The sequence below is a fragment of the Pomacea canaliculata genome, linkage group LG8 (genome assembly GCF_003073045.1).
Source record: "Pomacea canaliculata isolate SZHN2017 linkage group LG8, ASM307304v1, whole genome shotgun sequence".
NCBI lineage: Eukaryota > Metazoa > Mollusca > Gastropoda > Architaenioglossa > Ampullariidae > Pomacea > Pomacea canaliculata.
This window is the reverse complement of record NC_037597.1, coordinates 26,699,390-26,719,366: the sequence shown is the minus strand read 5'-3', so window position 1 is coordinate 26,719,366 and position 19,977 is coordinate 26,699,390. Positions and strand designations below refer to the sequence as shown.

General features: G+C 41.1%; 1 protein-coding gene across 1 annotated transcript in view; it reads right to left on the bottom strand.

Moving 5' to 3' along the window:
* LOC112570046 (sodium channel protein type 4 subunit alpha-like) overlaps nt 1-19,977 on the bottom strand; it is an 85,372-nt gene that overhangs the window by 24,459 nt on the left and 40,936 nt on the right. Inside the window, 16 exon segments of the mRNA XM_025248236.1 lie at nt 240-345; nt 1,600-2,054; nt 2,213-2,216; nt 3,660-3,839; nt 4,487-4,651; nt 5,211-5,355; nt 5,508-5,571; nt 6,480-6,686; nt 7,606-7,700; nt 8,071-8,199; nt 12,205-12,288; nt 13,763-13,844; nt 13,847-13,880; nt 14,383-14,730; nt 14,988-15,203; nt 15,349-15,418. Of these exon segments, the coding sequence (XP_025104021.1) occupies nt 240-345; nt 1,600-2,054; nt 2,213-2,216; nt 3,660-3,839; nt 4,487-4,651; nt 5,211-5,355; nt 5,508-5,571; nt 6,480-6,686; nt 7,606-7,700; nt 8,071-8,199; nt 12,205-12,288; nt 13,763-13,844; nt 13,847-13,880; nt 14,383-14,679 (2,047 nt within the window). The 5' untranslated portion in view covers nt 14,680-14,730; nt 14,988-15,203; nt 15,349-15,418.

Below are 19,977 nucleotides of genomic sequence, written 5' to 3'. Positions count from 1 at the left end.
TTGAATAATTATGATGCAGGTCAATAATGACGGTGTAACTGTTATTGTAGTGATAATTATGTAATTGCATTAATTATGTAATACCAGTAATGATAATGATTATGAATGAAAGAGAGAAAACAGTAAAGACAGGAAGATAAATGAGAGAAGAGAGAAAGGAGATCGAAAGAGGAAGTGAGAGAGGATGCAAAAGGGCAAAATACCTTAATACATTGTTTTGGAAATGAAAATGTCGATACCTTTCATCTCAACATTCGCTCCTGTGGGAGAGGAATTTAGGAAAGGATTGCTTCCAGACTTTTTCCGTTTCTCTAGTGCCTGGCTGCCAATACTACTGATTGAATTCTGTCAAGAGAAATAGGAGTCAATGGTTACTTTTTTTTTAAACGTAATCTTTGCAAAAAGAAAAAAAATAAAGCATCTTAAATTCGAGTCTTTCAAGAACTAAAACTAGCCCTTTTGACCACACACACATTTCCTTATCACCACCGCTTCTGAGACAATCAGTTGCATTTTTTCTGTACTACTACAGAGCTCTTACAGAGCCAGACATCATGGTAAACAAAACAAACACCACACCAATGATGCTATTTACACCGTACGCTAAGCAGAAGCTGTAAAGCTGCATAGCACATACACCAGAAAGGATCTGAAACTTGTAGTCTTTAATCTGCCCAAGTTTGGAGCATTTGTGCTCATATTATTAAAAGTCACACGTATTTCATTCTAATATCGACCAAGTTCTCATTTCCAGTCTCTGTTGTATTTACGATCATTAGTTAAGCACAGCCTTAAAAGAATTGTTAATTATCCACTTTATTAACCTGTGAATGTCAACATTTCCTTCTTTCACATTAATAACTTTGCAATAAACTTGCTAATGAACCACTTTACTGAAACCTTTTAGTGTGGCTATATATATTATCAATAAATGTGTGAAGAGAGAAAATGAACGTACTTATTTTTAAAACTACCTGTCAGTTCAGAATTAACCTTATAAAGACAGCAACAGACCATGCAAAGCTCTAAACCATAACCCCTTTCTTTTTTTTTACCACAGCTTTAACCGAGACCATCACCAAAATAAAGTATAATAAAGAATCAGAGTATCATATAAAACATTTTTATATTTGCCCCACATAGGGTATGTGGTCAAAATAATTATATCTGTTAGCTTAAGACCTTGAAGGTTTATGCAAGAAATCTCTCTAGTCGTAAAAAAATCTATGCGCTCAACAAGTTTGTTCCTAAATATCGTCTTTATCAGCAGATTGCTCTAATCGATGGTATAAACACACTAATCATTGGATTATTCTACTTCTGATCTCCTCTGGCTTCAATAACAGTCCTCCCACTAACTTGGATGACGTAAGTTTTTTTTTTTTTGTTTTTTTTTTTTAACCTGGCGTTGATAACCACAGATCCTGCCCGCTAATGCTTGGTCAGTCATTCAGATCGTCCTCTAACTTGATTGAACGACAGCAGCTACGCCTATGACCTGGGCTTGACTGCCAATGATCCTGCCGGCTAAGTTTGCCTCGCCCTCGCTAATTTGAACTTTATAAGGTCGCTGATTTCTTACACTGAAAAGCCACTCACGGTGTCGGCTAACTTGGAGGTGTCCAGAACCACGTCTGGCACATTGGTCTTCCTGAAGAACAGTTTCTCCGTCTTGGTCTTCTCCCCACCCCCGCCGATCTTCGAGCGCACTGAGTGACGGCTGGATCGCGACCCGCGGCTGTGCTGGGAGCCGAAGCTACTCCGTCGGGAGCTTGGCCGTCCGGCAGCCAGCGGATGGCGATAGCCAGTCATAGCAGCAAAGCTAAACCGTCGGCCGTTGGGGAGATTTTTGAGGAAGAAAGGCGAATTGCATAGATCTTCGGAGGAGGGGGTGACAGCCGCCGAATCGTCGGCAAAGGGGAGAGGAAGGGCCTCGATGTTCCCAGGTACTACTAGTGGCTGGCGATCGTTGGATTGTTTCTTCTTCCAACCAAACTGACTCCCCTTGCTACCTTTGCGCTGCAGGTTGTAAGGGGAGCCTGGGAGGCTTACAGCTGCCCTGCACACGAAACACAAGGCACAAGCGTCAGTGGCATTTGACCTCTCAGCCCATCAGCTGAAGCCAAAGTCAGGGTAAGCGGGCAGGAGGAGCAGCGGTTGGGGTTGGGGATGGGGAGAAATATACAGGAACATACTCAGCAGGGAAGATAACAATGCTGCTTTGGAAGACGTCTTCCTTTCGTTAGCTTTTCTATTTTTCAACATCGATCCACAATGTAAAGATGTGCATTCTCAAACAAAAAATGTCTACCAGTCTACAGAGCTTCATGCACTATCCCACATGCCTTGGGCAACTAGAAAAAAAAATTTCTATATGAAGGACAAAGTAAAAAGACTTAGTAAACCTAATATGAAGACAAATAATGAGGGTCTACAATGAACGAGTAGATGGTGACAATGAATAACTACAAAAACATCAGTTAGATAGATGTTAGTAGCAAGCATCATTGCTATACGTTCTGCAATCACCTTTGCCAAGCAGTTACCCGACCCTTATATGTTATAAAATGTGTATGATCAAAGGACGCTTGTGTATGCTATATGTTACCTGTATACACTGTGTTACATGTGTTTGCGTGTGTGTAAGCGAGTGAGAGTGTGTGAGAGAGAGAGCAAGCATGCATAGGAAAATGTTACATCATATACCAAGAAGTTGTCACCCAAGCATTCAAAAATTAATTTTAAAAAATGTAAATATTAAAAAAAAAAAGACTTTTGTGTAGGTATTGAAGAAATTAACCGATTCCGTCTCCTTCTAGAGCCGACCTTATTTTGGTGCATTTCCCCTTTCATAGAATAATTCTTGTAAATGTTAGATGAAATTTAATGCCAATGCTGAAAAGACAAGATGGCATACTAGGAGAGAAAAACTACTGATCGTTAACCGGTGACCTTTAGAGCATCACACTAGAGTTTATTAATTAACCGTTTCAGACAGCATTACTTTCGGTTTAATGTCATTAAGAACGGAGTTATAACTGAGCTAAAGAACGCCTATGCATTTAAATGATTAACGGCAGCAAAATAAAACGTGGGGTAGACGAATGTCACAGCCTGTTGCAAACTATGAATTTTTAAAAATTATTTACAAACTTCATTTTCCCAGAACGTACCCTGCACTCTACCTATTGTTTTACTTTCTTTTATCCTTCCTTTCTTTCTCTCACTCTCGTTCTCGTTAAGTGCAACAGGAAATACCAATGACAGGCAAAGAAAAAGAGTGACACGCAAGGGCACATAAACCAGATTTTCGGTGTACTATCTAGCGATTGTTTTGCAACATGTAGCACACACATTTGCCAGTAACTGTGTGCCAAGCGTGCAGTTTGCTGCAACATGCAACGATGCAGAAGTAGACAGTGAATACAAGCGCCGTGAGCAACGGCTAAAATTTCAAACAGTTCAATTACTTCTTACACATAAATTTGATATCAAATTTCTAAACCATTAATTTTGAACAAGCGAGGTAGTCAAAAATAGAAGACACATGAGTTGGGTCAAGCTGCCTTTAAGTTTTTGTTTTCTACCGACTCACGAAAGATGGATGCCAGTGATGGCGGAGGCAAGGGGAGGTAACACAAAACAAACACACAGAGTGCTCTCACCTTGTTGCTAGGCTTCAGCGCGCGCTGGCTGGCTGTGGACTGTTCACTAGTCATTGACAGGCGTTCTTTGTCGGCAGGCTGGTCAGGACTGCAGCACTCATCCTCCTCGTTGAAGGAGGCGTCCGAGGGACTCTTAGTTACCAAGCTCAGCTGTTCCTTCCGGGTCTCTTCTTGCTGCACAGCACAAGATTATCAGTGATATTAATAATAAAATGTATGATGATAAAATAGTGATGTCAGTCAAAATAATGTTGATATCAGCAGTTGTAGCAATGTGCAATCAATAATAACAGCAATATTTTATCAATAGTTATAGCAATGTTCGTACTAATAGTCATAGTAATATTGGTGTCAATAATTATCGAAAATTCACTCAGCAGGAATAACAGCATTTATTTTGGGGAACAGATTTTGTTAGTGTTTTTGTTAGTATAAAAAAGAAAAGAGATATGGGGCAATCGAAGAACCTCTTTAATACAAAATTAAAAGAAATATATAAATCTCACTCTCTCTCTCACACACACACACTCTCATTTGGTAAGTGGAAAATAAATAAATCATGTCTGAGACAAGAGAAAAGAAAGACCGTTAGTAAAAAAAAAAAAACCACTGGCATCGCAGTTGTGCTGTATATGAAGAGGGGAAATGGAGGAATGGGTAGGGGCACTTTTAAATGAGTGATCTATACGTAATCGTGAAAAAACAGAAAGAAAGAGGCCGTTAAGAAATGAACAAACACACGGCCGGATGGCGGCCGGCCGGCCGAACAAATGAATGAATAAAATAACGCAAGAAACGTAGATGAAACCCGTGATGCTAACCTGTCTTTCAGCAGCTTCCTCTTCAGCATCAGCAAGATCCTGTTTCTGCGTATCGCCGTAGGACATGGCCACAATGGCCAAGATCAGGTTCACCAGGTAGAACGAGCCGAGAAGGATGACAAACACGAAATACATGCAATGTGCTGAGCCTTCGGCTCTCAACACCTGGCGAAAAAAGGACAAAAAGAAAGGCTGTCGACAGGCCCAATTTCTACATCTAGAGTTGCACTTGATTATTTATTTATTATTTATTTAATCATTTATTTATTATTTGTTGATTTGTATACATTTACACATTAAGATTTTACTATCTGCTCAAAAGGCACTCCATAAACACCTAACAGATTGCTTCTGGGTTGTTCAAAGATTTTCACAGGTAGTATGATCACACTATATAAAAAAAAGTACTACTAATTCTGATGTCTGTCTATATGTTCTTTTTCTTCTTTTTTCTAACTGAAAAATATTCATTCATAAAGATGAGACAAAAGAGATAGAAAGAGATAAAGTTATCCATAGGAATTATCCTGGGCTATTACTACTATCTCTAAAAATCGTTTGCGGCCATAAGTGTTATTCTGTGCGTTGCATTCTTTAGATTTCCAGATTGGAACTGGCGTTGGTACAGGAAACTAACAGCATGTCTTGCAACCAGTATAACATAGAAGTCAGCCTGAACTTCGCTCAGCAGCTAGAGGAAACCCTGTACATTCTAACCGCTCACCAAGTGATACAAACTCTCCCAGAAGTCCTGGGTCATCAGGCGGAAGGCGCACAAAAGCGCCCAGCCGAAGTTGTCGAAGTTGGTGTAGCCAAAGTTGGGGTTATCGCCGATGTCCGGAATGCATACGTAGAATTTTGAGCACTGGCTGCAATAATGATAATAATGATACTCATAATGATGATGAAGCACACGTGCACCTTTATAATAATAATGCACGTACGCGTCATTGCCAAACGGTACTGAGGTGCTACAAAGAACTGTGCTTGTCATTCATACGCTGTTTTACTATGCACTTACCCGGCAAATGAGTTATTGCCGCAGACAAGAGTGTTACCAAACGTGTCCTGTTCCCAGTTGGCTGCAACATGAAGACGAGGGAGTTAAAAAATAACTGGCCACCACTCATTAGCACAGATATACAACAGGATCAAAAGTTTCAGTGTTCAAGACAATTGTGACATTAAAGGTGAATGGCAATGCGACTTAAATGTAGACACTCGGAATCGTTTGCGATGCTTGATTACTGACTGCTAAATTCTCCGTCATTTGTTTGTTGTTTTAAAAACTACTTTAAGTTAGACGAAAATAAAGACTTCTGTCATGAGATATGTTTTTAAAAAAACACCGGTACACTACAACGACCACAATGATGAAAACAACAATAGCAACGAAGAGGACACAGAGGCAGAGAATCAGATGTCAGAAAAAGGGAAGAAGACGATGAGAAAAGAAAGTGAAAAGATAAAGAAAGGGAGTAAAAAGAGGAGGATGAGAAAGAAGTAGAAGCGTCTGAGAAGAAAAAGGAATGAAAAAAAGAAGGGGAGGAAAAGGAAGAGGCTAATGAGGAAAAGAAAAAGAATAAGAAGGAGTAAGAAAAGGAGGAATATAAAGAAGATGAAGAGGAAGAAAAAGCAGAGAAAGAGAATGGGAAGAGAAAGTGTAGGAAAAGCTCTCTGGGAGAGTCCTTTTCTCCTTAGCTCGATGACAAAAGAAAATACACCGAGGCTAGCATCTTTTGCAAACTGTGATATCACGCTCAGTGGTGTATTTTTAGGTCGTCTCTAATCTGTAGACTGTTGTTACAAGCTGAACAATTGCAACACAAACAAAAACAACCCACACACAGACATACTGACGGACAGACAATTCAACATACAGTCAGGCAAGCGTGAGCACAAGCATTGGATCGGAGTGCAATCACCAGAAAGTACAACACTAAACCACCTTCACTGAATACCTGTGTCAGGAACAAGGTCAAGTTTACCTTTGAGTCACTCACAAACGAGAACCACTCCTCATCCGTCACGTTGGGGCCGATGTTGTCGGTCCAGTTGAGGATGCACTTCTGGCGCAGCGTGCCCGAGTACAGCTGCATGCCGACCAGGGCGAAGATGGACAACACGAAGACCGTCAGGATCATCACGTCCCGCAGACGCCGCACGGCCTCCAACAAGGCGCCCACGATAGTCTTCAGGCCTGCACGTGCGTTGGGTAGCCCCGCGTGAGCGCATACGTGTGCGAAACACACACACACAATCCTCGCCCCTCGCCACACAAATTCATCCACATAAAGACACAACACACTCGTGGCAAACCTCCGCACAGTGCAATGCAGGAATGAATGCCCGTATGCAGATGCACAGTAGCGGTCGGAAGGAAGGATGCTCAGGCTAAGAACCTGACACATATTTTTCATAATATTGCCGTGATCGAAAATCAAGGGAATAAAAGAAAAGTGTCTAAGTATGTCTTTTCGGTATAAATCTAACGGAATTCACTGAACTGTTTGACCGAAGACATTGTTAGGTAGAAATCAAGAGTGTTTATAACTTTGTTTCACCCCATAAGAGTTGAAAATCGGTTACGTTTACCAGTGTATACTAAGTCATTTGCCTTTCGCTTTCCCCTCCACCCAGACTCTGCCTGGAGTTTCCACGCTATGTGTTTGGTGTCTGTTGCTAATGTTTTCTGAATGTAGAGGGAAGTTGAATACTGTTAGAATGGCGTGTTTCATGTCCTGTCAAAAGTCCTTCGTCCGAGAAACTAATACATCACGACATGACGGCCAAAATGGTCATCGCTGTATTGTTGAAAAGATGCAAATGTCTCCCAAGCGAGTGTAATTCACTAACAGTCATTGACGACAGGGAGTGCTCACCAGGCAGAACAGCCTCTAAGAACAATTTCGTGGTATAGCTCCATATTCACTTCTCACCCTAATAAACTCACCTGCTACGACTTCCATAACCTAGAACTTAATGTACCTGTTACTGAGAAAACTCATCAGCTGTAATTGCAACTAAGAACACTCATCTGGTATAACTGTGACTAAGAAAGCTCAGTTGCAAGAGGAAGACCACTAACCCAGTCACTTCCGCTGTGTGAGAATACTCACCTGGTATAACTGCTACGGTCTTCAGGGCACGAAGCACTCTAAATGTTCGTAGAGCTGTGAGGTTACCAAGAGTGGAGACCACCATTGTTAGGTATCTAAACAAAACACAATAGATCGAACTGATTAAATTTTCTTCCAGAAAGAACAGACACACACACACATTCTCTCTCTCCCCACACACACACACAAGCACCCACGCGCAAAAATAGCACAAAATGGAATAAAAACATAGAAACAGGCTGTGTTACTGCTTGTATCGACAGATTTGACAAACATGCAACATACAGACCACACAGGTCGACAGACACCCTTAAGGAGTCTATCGAACCACAGTAACCATACATGTCAAAGACATACTGCATAAGAACCAATCATGTCGGTAGACACACATTATACTATGACCATTCATGTCGACAGACATACAACATCAAGGCCACACACATTGAAGGACGATAGATAACTCACGCTACAGAGATGACAAAGAAGTCCAACCAGTTCCAAGGGTCTCTCAAGCAGGTGAATGGTTCTAGAACCAGGCCTCTCGCTAAAATCTTTGTGGCCGCCTCCAGAGTGTAGATTCCAAGGAATAAGTTTCTGCCAATGAAAACATGAAGTTCATAAAATGGTGGAGAACATGAAAGAAATAACAGGTGAATCCCGTACCTGTCACAGTCTGAGGGGGGGGGGATAATTGGTGTTTTGCGCCGTGTCAGCAGCTAAGGCTATATTACGGCAAGCAGTCAGCCCTGTAAACAGATGCCACGTGCAGAGAAAGATCAGCGTGCCCGAGACGAGAAATGAACTCAGGACAGCCAACCTTCACTGTATTGGTGACAGGCGCTAACAGCGCTAACCGTTGCGCCACCGGACCGCTCTGTCACAGTCTGAGCTCAGCTCAGCTCTTTTGACTTAAGCTATCCTTGCCTTATCCACTTCGTCATTACAGCTATTCTTAAGATAGGTAACTTATTATCTACATGTGTGACTTGTTACATGCAAATGGTCTAGCTTACTATGTAGCAATCTGGTAATAATCTGATAATCTATACTCTGTTCCTCATTATTCAACCTTTATCTTTAGTCATAAATATTCTTTAAAGCGCTATAATTCTCAACTATAACCAAAGCAATTTAATTGTTTGAAGCACTATCAAACATCAGAAAATATTTAGTATTATTTTTATCATGTAGTTGTCACGTTCTATTTTTAGATCCTTCCCACAAACTCACATTTTTTCATTTAACAAATTGAATGTCGGCCAGAAGGCTCTACCGAGTCTACCCAAAACACAAACAGTGTCTTGAACCTTGCTTTCCCGTGTCTTATATTAATTTTTGCTCTAAAACAGGTATATGGGATTACTTTCAGGAGATGTCTGATTCTTTTCATGTACAGAAATCTACATTTATTCAAGTACAAAAAATACATTTATTAATGCAGTAACGTCCTCTTCTTCTAGAACCTCTTCAATTCTGGCCTGAATTTTTTGCCACTCATTTACCCGTTGAATCATTGTTCGCTATAATTTATATCCTTTACTTTAAGCATCAATGTCATAATTTTATTTTTGTATTAATGTCCTATACTTCGATAAGGCTGTATATTCTGGGCAACACGGTACTAGTCAGCCAAAGCTTCTTTCTGACAGCTCACAAACAGAATTTTAAGATAAGATTGAAAAACTCTAATAGCTGCAAATTTTGCCATTTATTAGCAACACATGGACGTATGTTGTTGTGACAAGTGCTTGTGTTCTGTCGTAACCTCTTCCCTCTCTGGGAAAGAGTCTTATTCATATCTCCAAGCACAGTTACCTGCAGTTTTGGTGAGTGTTTCAAATTAAAACGATGTTAGTCAAGCTGCTTTCCAGAAAATATACGTGTTGATGTATTACATGTATTATAAATACTATTTATAGCAGCAGATGTATATTAATTACAGATATATTATTACTATTTATAGCAGAAACTATATATTAAATTATTTAATTATTAATAATACTATTCATACCAGAAACTTGATATTAATATCTTACGTGTATTGTTAATACTATTTATAGCAGAAGCTGTATATGAAAGCATTACATGTATTATTATTAATACTATTTATAGATGTAACTATATTAAAGCATTATATGTATTATTACTAATACTATTTATAGATGCAACTCAATCACAGATAAACTATCAGCGGTGTGTGTGTGTGTGTGATGGGTAGGTGTGCATGTGTGTGTGTGGTTTTTTTTCCATATAAATATATTTTGGAAACAGCTCCCATGTTTAAATTGCCCGTTGGGATTAATAAAGTCTGTTGTTATTGTATATGAAAGCGTTGCATGTATTATTATTAATAGTATTTATAACAGCAACCGTGCAGGAACGAATGCACGTGAATGACGTCAAATTAATGATCTGAATGCGTATGTATGAGGTCAACAGATTTCTGACGTCAGGGAGCAGAAGATGTCTGGGTGGAGCTGCAAAAATACTAACATCCTGTTTCTGCTATCCGATGGAAGAGAGTGTTACAAGAAAGTTGAGAACGTTTTATTTCAGTGAAAGCCCTCTGTGAGGCGAGTACGGAGTTTGATAGTTGTGTGCAGTGCTCTTTCTAAAAGAAAAATCTAATTCAGTGAAAGTCTGCTGTGAAGGGGCGAGTGCGCAAATTTATATTTGTCTGACCATGGACGTGTATATGTGGATTGCTGTCTGTCTGCCAAGACCAACCCTTCGTCTCTTGCGAAGTTCTCCGCTGTTAGTCTCGGCGAGCCTAAACAAAGAATGTGACTAAACCGGAAGCTTTGTAGTCTCATGCCTCGTTTTAATAGTTAACTGGAAAAAATCGTCTGCCAGCAGTCCATAATGCAAGTTCGTGGTCTGACGGTGGTCTTCGTTGGATTTTGTTGAAGTGACCAGTGATCTTTGAGTACTTGAGTGACAGTGTATGGACGGCGTCTGACGAGTAGACTAATCTTTCTGTGGAACTGATAAAATACGAGAGAACAAGGAAAATAACTACCGCGTGCCAAGAGTGATACCCTGAGACAGAGTGGTTAAAGGATTCGGTATGTTAAGGATTATTTTCGTAAGTGCTATCATCATCCTTGTTGATTTTCAATGGGGTTAGGCGAATAAAAGAGTTTATTTGTTAAATGTGATATTTTGACAAAAAACCTACTGACAGATCGTTTGCTGTGGTTTGAGAGAAAGAACAGGTAACTGTTGCAAGCCAAGTAGTGAGGTTGTGACAATACGATTTATGACAACTAAAACGCCGTAACACGAGTGGGTAAAACTTCAGTCCAAACTAGGAAGGCATAGTCAAGCGACCGAAGCATTCCTTACTAAGGTTACCAGTCAAGTGGCTCAGTGTATTAGACTTTAATGCGTAAATTTTTAGGAGACTACAAAAAGGAAAGAGAAAGTAAATAGAAAGACATTTATTATTACACAGCATTTTCAATTTTGTCATGTGTCTTTTTATTCTTGACTTTTCATAATTTTTATTTCCTGAGGTTTTTTTTAACGACGGTTGATTAACTGTTTTAGTAGCTGGATGTGTTTTCTTCATCATATTCAGTCATTGTTAGTGTTTATATATTTCATTATTTTAATTACTAGTTCTGTTGTTGTTTGTTTGGGTTTTTTGTGGGTTTTTTTTTTGTCATCGCAGAGTGTTTCACTGTGCGATATAATTATTCAATAAACATAAATTACAGACGATATCAATACAGTACAGTGTGCGAAGCGGGTCATGCAGTGCTGACGGCAGACATGCAAAAGTAAAGCAGGCTAAGGAGTGTAAGTACACACGTGACGTCATGTCGGGCTCGGACAGCTACGGCGTCTAGTGCTGTATGTGCTGTAGTGGTAGCCGTGTGCTGTCCGCGCCGACGACTGATGTCACTGATGTTGCTAACAGAAGGCGTGAATAAAGGGTCACACAGTGACCAAGACGATTCGACCACGACCTAAAAACATGCACGACCACGGCCAAGACCAAGGAAAGAGAGAAAAAATAAAACAAAAAGAAAAACAAATCGGCTACGAGCCAGACAACTCGACCACAAGAAGTTGCTATTCACGTTAAACACTGTGGTAAGCGAAGCGTTGCTCGACCACTTGCATGAAGCAAGATGTACAGAACAAAAATGGACACTGGAAGCGACACAAATCTCAAAAATCACACAGAAAATACATTCCAAAATTCTTTCTCTCTTTACATGACATAACTGTTCACACGAAATTATCGTGAATAGTAGCTTCTGTTATTGGTGGTCAAGTTGTTGCTAAATTGTTCGATCCCGGTATAAGGTGCATGAAGCGAAGCATAAGCGACTGTTGCACCAAAACAATTCTTCACTTTCTACATCTGAAAGCACCTCGTGACGCATGCGTCAAGACGCTGCCAAGCTACGCCCAGCCAGATGCTGCACTATCTACGGTCTTACAAGCTGTATGCGGCAGAACTGATTAAAACGTCCAGGAGGAGATTCGCGTGGGAAGAGGGGGTAGGACTGTTGCGAACCGGACAAATGGCTGCAAGATCCCTCTTTTTTTGTGAGAGTACAGGTCGTCAATTCGGGCTGATATACTTACTCTACGTACTCTGGACCCGAGTCTGTTCGCGCCATGAAGACACAGTTGACTACAATGGTGATAACAATCAAGACACTAAACATCGTTCTCGAAGTCAAGGAAGACAAATAAAAATTACCTTTAATGGCCATAAAGAAGTGGACCGAATAGCATATAAATATTCTTGTTTACCTCACTGTTATCTTTTATCCCAGGCATATATAATCCCGACAGAAGCTTCTGCAGACGAAGGAACTGCAGGAACTACTTTGATTTGCAATACTTAAATCGTTTCTACAAGTCAACCAGCATTGCAGGCATTCACTCCAGCAAATAAGACATCAAACAAACAAACAAAAACGACAGGAACTCATTTTGAAGCGGTTAACAGCTCGGAAACAACAGGAAAGTTTGCAAATAGTTTGTCAGTCAAATACTAGCGAGCAGTCAGCAGGCAAAACAGCAAACAGAGTTAACAGCAAACAGAACTGTGGTGTAGTCCATGCTTCACGTCGACCAAAGGCAGCCGAGGGTCATGCGAGTCGTCGTCGCACCCTGTGGCTCACTACTGGAGAACGCACTCACAATGACACCATGGCAACTCAAAAATATGACAGCCACGTTCACAAGAAAGAGACCGTAAGAAAACGCAAAAGAAATACAAAGAAAAATGTCCATGAATCCCCGACACTGACATTGACGATGACACTGACCGCTACTTACTCTAACCATATGGGTGTAGTAATCGATGTTATGGTCATGAAGATACAATTTGAAATGATGGTCAGCATGATGAAGAGGCTAAACAGTGTAAGGTTGGTTAAGAAAAATGAACAATTCAATTTAAAAAATCACCACAACCTAAATTTACAAAACCTTTGTTTGCAAGGTGATTTAAATCTGAGATCTCTTGTGGGTCACCTTGTATATGTCTTTAAACTGTCTTCTCATGTGTTAATGATACCCAAGGTGGCGACTTCTTCTCTCAAAAACTCCTTTAATTTCCTTCTTTCTAGTTTAACAATCAGAATCTTATTACTTGTATTAGAGAAATAAAATGCATTATTTTTATGCAAACAGAGAACTGTTAGAAAGAGAGAAAGGACTGCTGACATTTCGTATTTCGAGACAGATTTCTAGTCTCCCAATAACCTGTCTCAGAAAGGTTTTTTTCTTCTAAGTCAACATCCCGAGGCCCTTGTCATGAAGAAGTACAACTACCCTAAACCTAGTTATGAAAAGAAAGCGTTGACGGCTCCTGTAACAGGAAGCAAGCGCAACATAGAAAGATCCCTAAAAGATATACAGAGTGCTTTACAAGGCTAAGATACAGATTTTGAGCGGAGGTAAAGCCATTCTCAGGTGTTATTGCACATCTGGCTTAGAACTACAACTCGTGAACGAAATAGCTCTTTTGCAGCTATGCAGGTAGTAAAGCAAATGGCAGTAACATTATACAGCCAGATAGCTTTTCCTTTCACTGATTTGTAGACCGGAGGTTACTCAACAAACGCCGCGTCAGATGGAATCTGAGTTATTCTACATTGCGTGCACTGATTACAAAACACAAAAAGGATATGGATGGACTAGAATGTAGATAGCACCACGCCGGATGGGGTTGAAGGGCGTCAGTATAAACATGGCGTTGGTGGCGCTGAACCGAATATGGATTTGTCCTTGCTCACCACGACGAAGGTCTGAAAAGGAAAGAAGAAGACAAAAAATAAAAAGCTGCCTTTTTAGATGAGAGCGTCAGGCTTTTTCTACATGTTTATCGACGTGATCTTTGCAAAGCTTTTTTTTAAAATAAAACTTTCCTTGTAATACTTATGATACACTTTCTTATTATCCTGATCACATCCTATTCTTTTAGCACTTCTAGCATAGTATTTTTATAATTCTTATGACATCGCGTTATTGACAATCTTTATGACATCGATTTCGTTATAATACTGATGACAGCTTTCTTGGTAATTCTCTTGACAGCTTTCCATTTTAATCCTGATGACAGAACTTTATTTCTGATTTTTATGACAGAGATTGAATAAAATTCTTATCACACCTTTATTTATAATTTTTATGGCTTTTGTTTATAATGTTTATGAAACATTATATGTGTTTATACCCATATGTATCAACGCACACCATGGACAAAGACTCGCCACAACACACACACGCAAACTGTTTTCTCAATCTTGCCTTCTGGTTGTGGTAGAACTCGTCCAGATCCTCCAATGGCCGCGCAATGTAGGCCTGGGGGACGTCCTCTAACGACGGGGGTAGCTTCCGCCCCGCCTCCAGCTTGGGGTTGGGCTTAGGCTCGTGGTCGTGGGTCGTCTCATCGCCATCGTCCTCCGACTCTGACTCAGACTCCTTGGCGGTCTTCTCCGCCTCCTTGGCCGCCTGCTCCTCGGCAATGCGCCGCTCGATGTTGAAAAGCGACTCGCGAGTGAACAGGCGGAACGGCGTCCACTCCATTGCCGCGTCCTCCTCCATCCTCACGGATGACGGCACAGCGCAGCGAGTGGTGTTGGCAAGAGTTTGGTCCTGTGCCACAAAAGAATCCTTTTTTTATTATTCATAGCTTAGGGAAGAAAAACAGATAAAGAAATTACCTGGCTTTGATCAACGGTTCGAGCTTATATTTATTTATAGCTTCCACATGCATCGACATCCTTTCATTCTCCAAACAGCTTTTCGTTGCTGCCCGCTAATCCCGATCTGCTTTGTGAGATACTATTATTATGAGTATTATGATGATTATGATTATTATTATTATTATTCTACTACTACTACTAGGTCACCTCAAACAGGACCAACTGAGGGACTGCCTAGAGCCCCAGAGTTGCGGAACTTGCGATGAGTACAAAGTGGCCCAGTTATAGGGCCCAGAGGACCGGCACGGAGGCCCAACTTCAGGGCCCAAGGAGACCGGCACAAGGGTCCGGCGGACCGCACGCCGTGCCTTTGGTCCAGGCACGTACAGACGGTTGCTACCTCCGCGTCTGTAACATCACTGTCTGCAACACCAAGTATGCAACGTTACTGCAACACAAAGCAGGCAATATCACTGTCTGCAATAAGAAACAGACAAAAATCATGGTCTGCAGAACATGTCTGTATAATCGTTCGTTATGTACAGGCAGACAAACAAACAACACTTACTTGTGGCAAGAGGTTCTGTATTGGTGACTGACTTCATGCACGTTTTTCCACGTGCATCATTGAGAAAGAGCTGGAAAAAAACATCAACAGTGTCAATAATATAGCATCATAATTATATTTATCTATTTATTGACTTTTTGATTGCCTGCTTGTGCTTTGGATTGATTGAATGCCATCGAAGTTCTCCACAGTATCTGAAACAATGCGCGCGCTATTGCTGTACCCAGTTTCTCGCACACGCATAAATTACATAAATGTTCATGTGCTTGTGCACGATGCTGCATGAGAACAATGTTAAATATCTATGTAGATGAGTGTGTGATTTCTTGTCAGAGCAGATACATTGTGTCGCTGCTCAAGCCACAAGCGACACCTACAATGTCAAACAGGTCAGATTTAACACCCCATTCTGATAACTAAAAAAAAGTGTTCTTCGAACTTCAGACAGTTCCTTCTCCATGTTTGACACAAGTCTTCACTCCCATTCCTGCACATTCTTTCCTCTCAAGAGAGATTCTCTTCCCCTTATCGACCAGCTTTTCTCCTCCTCCTCCTCCTCCTCCTCCTCCTCCTTGCGGGGGCGACACACTGACACACAACAGGGGTGGAAGAAAAACCTGCGCATTGATCGCATTCTTGTCGCTAAGAGCTAAATTGCAATCGCCATTCCAATCGAAATGGATCAGTCTTGCGGTGCTGGTCGCATGCTGGCAAGTGAAAGCTCGGTTGCAGGTTTGTATGAAATGGCGCTGGAAGAAAGCGGCTAGAATAAAGAGACTGTCCTTTTGTGACTGGACGACCTGTGTGTAGTTTGCCAACAACAGCAACTGCTAAACGCGTAGTCGTGCACTGCTGTGCAATTATTGCTGGTGCATGAGTGAAATGAACAAAAGACGCTGAAATGATCGAATAAACGAAGGAATGAATCAATCAGTCAATAACTGATCGAGGGAAGAACGAAAAAAGCCAAGATCGTTTTTTTCCTGTTTTCGTGTGCGTGGTTGGTCAAAATGGTGCAGGTCTAGGATAATAATGTGGGGATAAGGAAACCTTTAATACCTACCACGTATTGCGTACCATACTAAGAGCGAACTGCAATGCCTAAAGAAACCATGCGGTGAATGCATGCTGAATACACCAAATATCACATCATAGGTGAAAGGAACTTATACATAAGTGTGTGCACATTGTGTCACCATATGTGGAGCCGCACGCACGAAGAAATGCATGACAAGTTTTCTGAGCAGAAAAGACAGGTTGCTGTGCAGGCAGGAAGACAATGATTAATACTTTATTCATACAGAGGGCGGGTTCATGTAACTTACTTACTGCATGTAACAATTACTCGTTTAAGTCTTAAAGAGCTGAAGATCTTATATCCACGCTAAAGACATAAAAATGAATTAATGACACAACGAGAAAAAATAATATAGTAAAACTAAAATTATTATCATATAATAATAAAATAATACGTTAAACAATATTTGCTACATGTGTTTGGTCTCAAACAAGCCATCTCTTTGCTCTTGTACTCCAAGCACAAAAAACTGAAATACTACCTGGACCAGTGACAACAAACTGAAATAATACACTTGCTATCCCCCGCACAAAACAACTAAAAGGCAAAGTCTAGAGATTTAAAAAAAATTAGGCCATATAAAACCACAAACTGTGCGGCTGTGTTTATAGTGCTAGTAACGTGAAATTGCTGTTAAAATATCAATGAAAGATTATCCTTTCATTTTAAATAGCACAAGTGCTTGCGTCTATAAATAATTCCCTCATTCCTTAATCAAAATCGAAATACTGACGCAAAGATTTCTGTAAAGGTGATTCTTGTTGTGAGAAGGAAAAAAAAAACCTAAATGGTAGACGACCGCAAGGAAAACATAATTAAGGCTGCGCTGAGGCGGAAATGTAGGGTTCAGAAGCGGGGAGGAAAGCCAGGTCTGCAGGGAAATCTTTGGCTGGCAAAGAAACGGGAACAGGTCTTAATTTCTAATGACGTCACTGGTGCAGCGCGTGAAGATGTTCAGCGTTTGGGGGGAGGATGGAGGAAGTGGTGAAGAAAGGAAAGACCAAGCAGAAGGTTGCTGGTTCAAGGCCCGTGCTGGAGAACCCCTTTCCCTCGCCCATCTCCCCTCCCTCATGTGAGGGTTCGGCAAGCCCTCTGAAAACCAACATCCGGAACCACAGCAAGTCTAGCATGAACAACTACCCAGTTCTTAAACCGATAAGTTTATTTGATTATTTTATTACACATTTTGGGATGGGGGAAAGGAGAAGACTGACATTTTGTACACCAAGGACGACAGCTTAAATTGTCTGTTCTTCCTCTTTCAGTAGTTATCAAAAACTGGAAGCTCATTCACAAAAGGCTTCGTTGTAGCAGTTAACATTGAAAATTCGTCTGCTAGCAGCCCATTCCATTTGAGGGGACGTAAAACGGCGTAGCCATCTGACTGTAGCAGACGACTCTCACCAGCAGAAATGTTCACTAATTAACCAATTAGTAAAATTGTGGGTGAGTAGAAGAGAGACAAGCGTTACAGCTGCACTTGACATGGCGAGACAACTGAGGCGTGTCAGGAATTGTCGCTCAATGGAACATCTACGACAGGGAGAGAAATATGAAGACGACCGATGTTTGATGTGTGGGTAAGCAGCGCTAGCTAAAAATGGATTCTTCAAAGTTCTTATTTCGTGACTGCTCGTTGATTGTGGGTGCTTGCAAACAACATGATGTTTACCTCCAGCCTTGACGTCACTGACCCCTCCCTGTCGGCCGCCGTCGGCCATCTTGTGTAACCTTTTCGAGAGCGGATAAAAGCAGAGCGGAAAGCTCAACTCCCCTGTCCCTTTCTCCACAACAATTCCTGCCAGCAACCAACCTACACTCACCCAGCATCCATCGTTCAGACAAGCTGCGGTCATCGACGGATGAGAAGGGGGTGGATGAAGGTGGGGAAGCACGAAAAGCTGGCAATCGATAAGAAGCACGTGCCGAGTCACGCGACACTTGTCAGTTCTACTGGTCATGTGACCTTTGTTTCTGCTTGGCACGTCGATCAGATTCGGATGCTTGTGGTGAAAAAAATCAACTCTGTTCTCAGGAAACTGGCAGCGAAAAATTGCAGAGAGGAGTGGAGACAATTACGAGAAAGAGAATCGAGGATGATGATTATATTGTCGATAAACAAAAAACAATTACGATGGACATCGAACATTCGATAAATATTGCATCGTGTGAGTAAAAAGAGACTGCAATACCTTTATTTAAGTTATTAGTTTAAATTTAATTAAGAAAAATATGTTTAAATAATGGTTGGTATATACCTTGAAGCTCAGGGTCCGACTTTACAGCAAATGGTAAACAAGATGATGTTAACAATTGTAACGAGTCCCTCGATGGACTTGCATCGGGTCTTAAGACTGGCTTGCTAATTATGGTCGTCAGCTGCGCCATTACTGCTTCTTATTCCACACATGAGCAGACATGTTCCAGCAGCTCAGAATCTTACAAATTTTAAAAACAACTGTCGTAAATAATCTGATGTAATCCCAACAATCTCATCCTTGTGCTACTTTGAAATATCACCTGCTTCCGGCTATCCTATCACACACAGTGCGTGGATTCACGGGATCGATAGTTTCCTGAAAATTGGTTTGTTTATGGGCTCTGCGAGGAGCACAACAGCAAAGATCTCAAATAGAAAGCTTGCCACAAAGGCTCTAGGATTCTAAGTTAAACAAACATGTTTCCAGAGCTTTACATTTTAAATATCAGCTAATGAAACCGAAGGCTGTTTGATGACGGAAATTAAAACAAGGCGATGAGTTAGTTAGTGAGTACATCTCAAACAAACCGCAACGACACACGCATAAACACGCACACAACGAAGACAAAACACACACACACACACGAGACATAGGGACACCTGGGTCAACACACACACACAACGGACACACATAACAAGGCACAGCACGGACAAAGACTCGCCACATCACACGCCATGCAGCAAAACACAGAACAAAGAAGTTCTAGTGGAAGAGACCCAGAGACTGACCTGGACATGTCAGCTACCATCTGTCACATCGAATGCCAGGCTTATGCTAGGGAAACGGAGAAACACTGAAACTAAGACTTTGAAAAAAACATGGAATGCAGTCCTTGTCGGCGAGGGGAACATTTGTAGCAACCAAGTCTTCTTCCTGGACGATGTCGCCATCTTGGAGTGCGAGGGTGGTGTGCACTGATCACACCAGTCACTTAACTTTTAGTTCATGAAAAAAAAAGGTATGAGGATACACGTCAAAAGCTCCATTTTTCCTTAAGTGTAAAAGTTTAGTTTTGTTTTTTTTTTAAACCAGAACGCGGAAAATCAACACACATTAACACACACTGAAACACACAAGTGCAGATGGATGATTATTACTTGCGTTTTCTCTTTACATGCGGCTTACACTAAGACCGAGCAATGATCCATCCACACATTGTTTCACAAAGAAATGCATCTCTATGTCCGCCCACGAATCCATACTACGCAGAAAACACAAACACGAGCCAAAAACATGCGAACAAGCGAATATGAATCTCCTTTCCACACACACACACACCGCACGCACGCA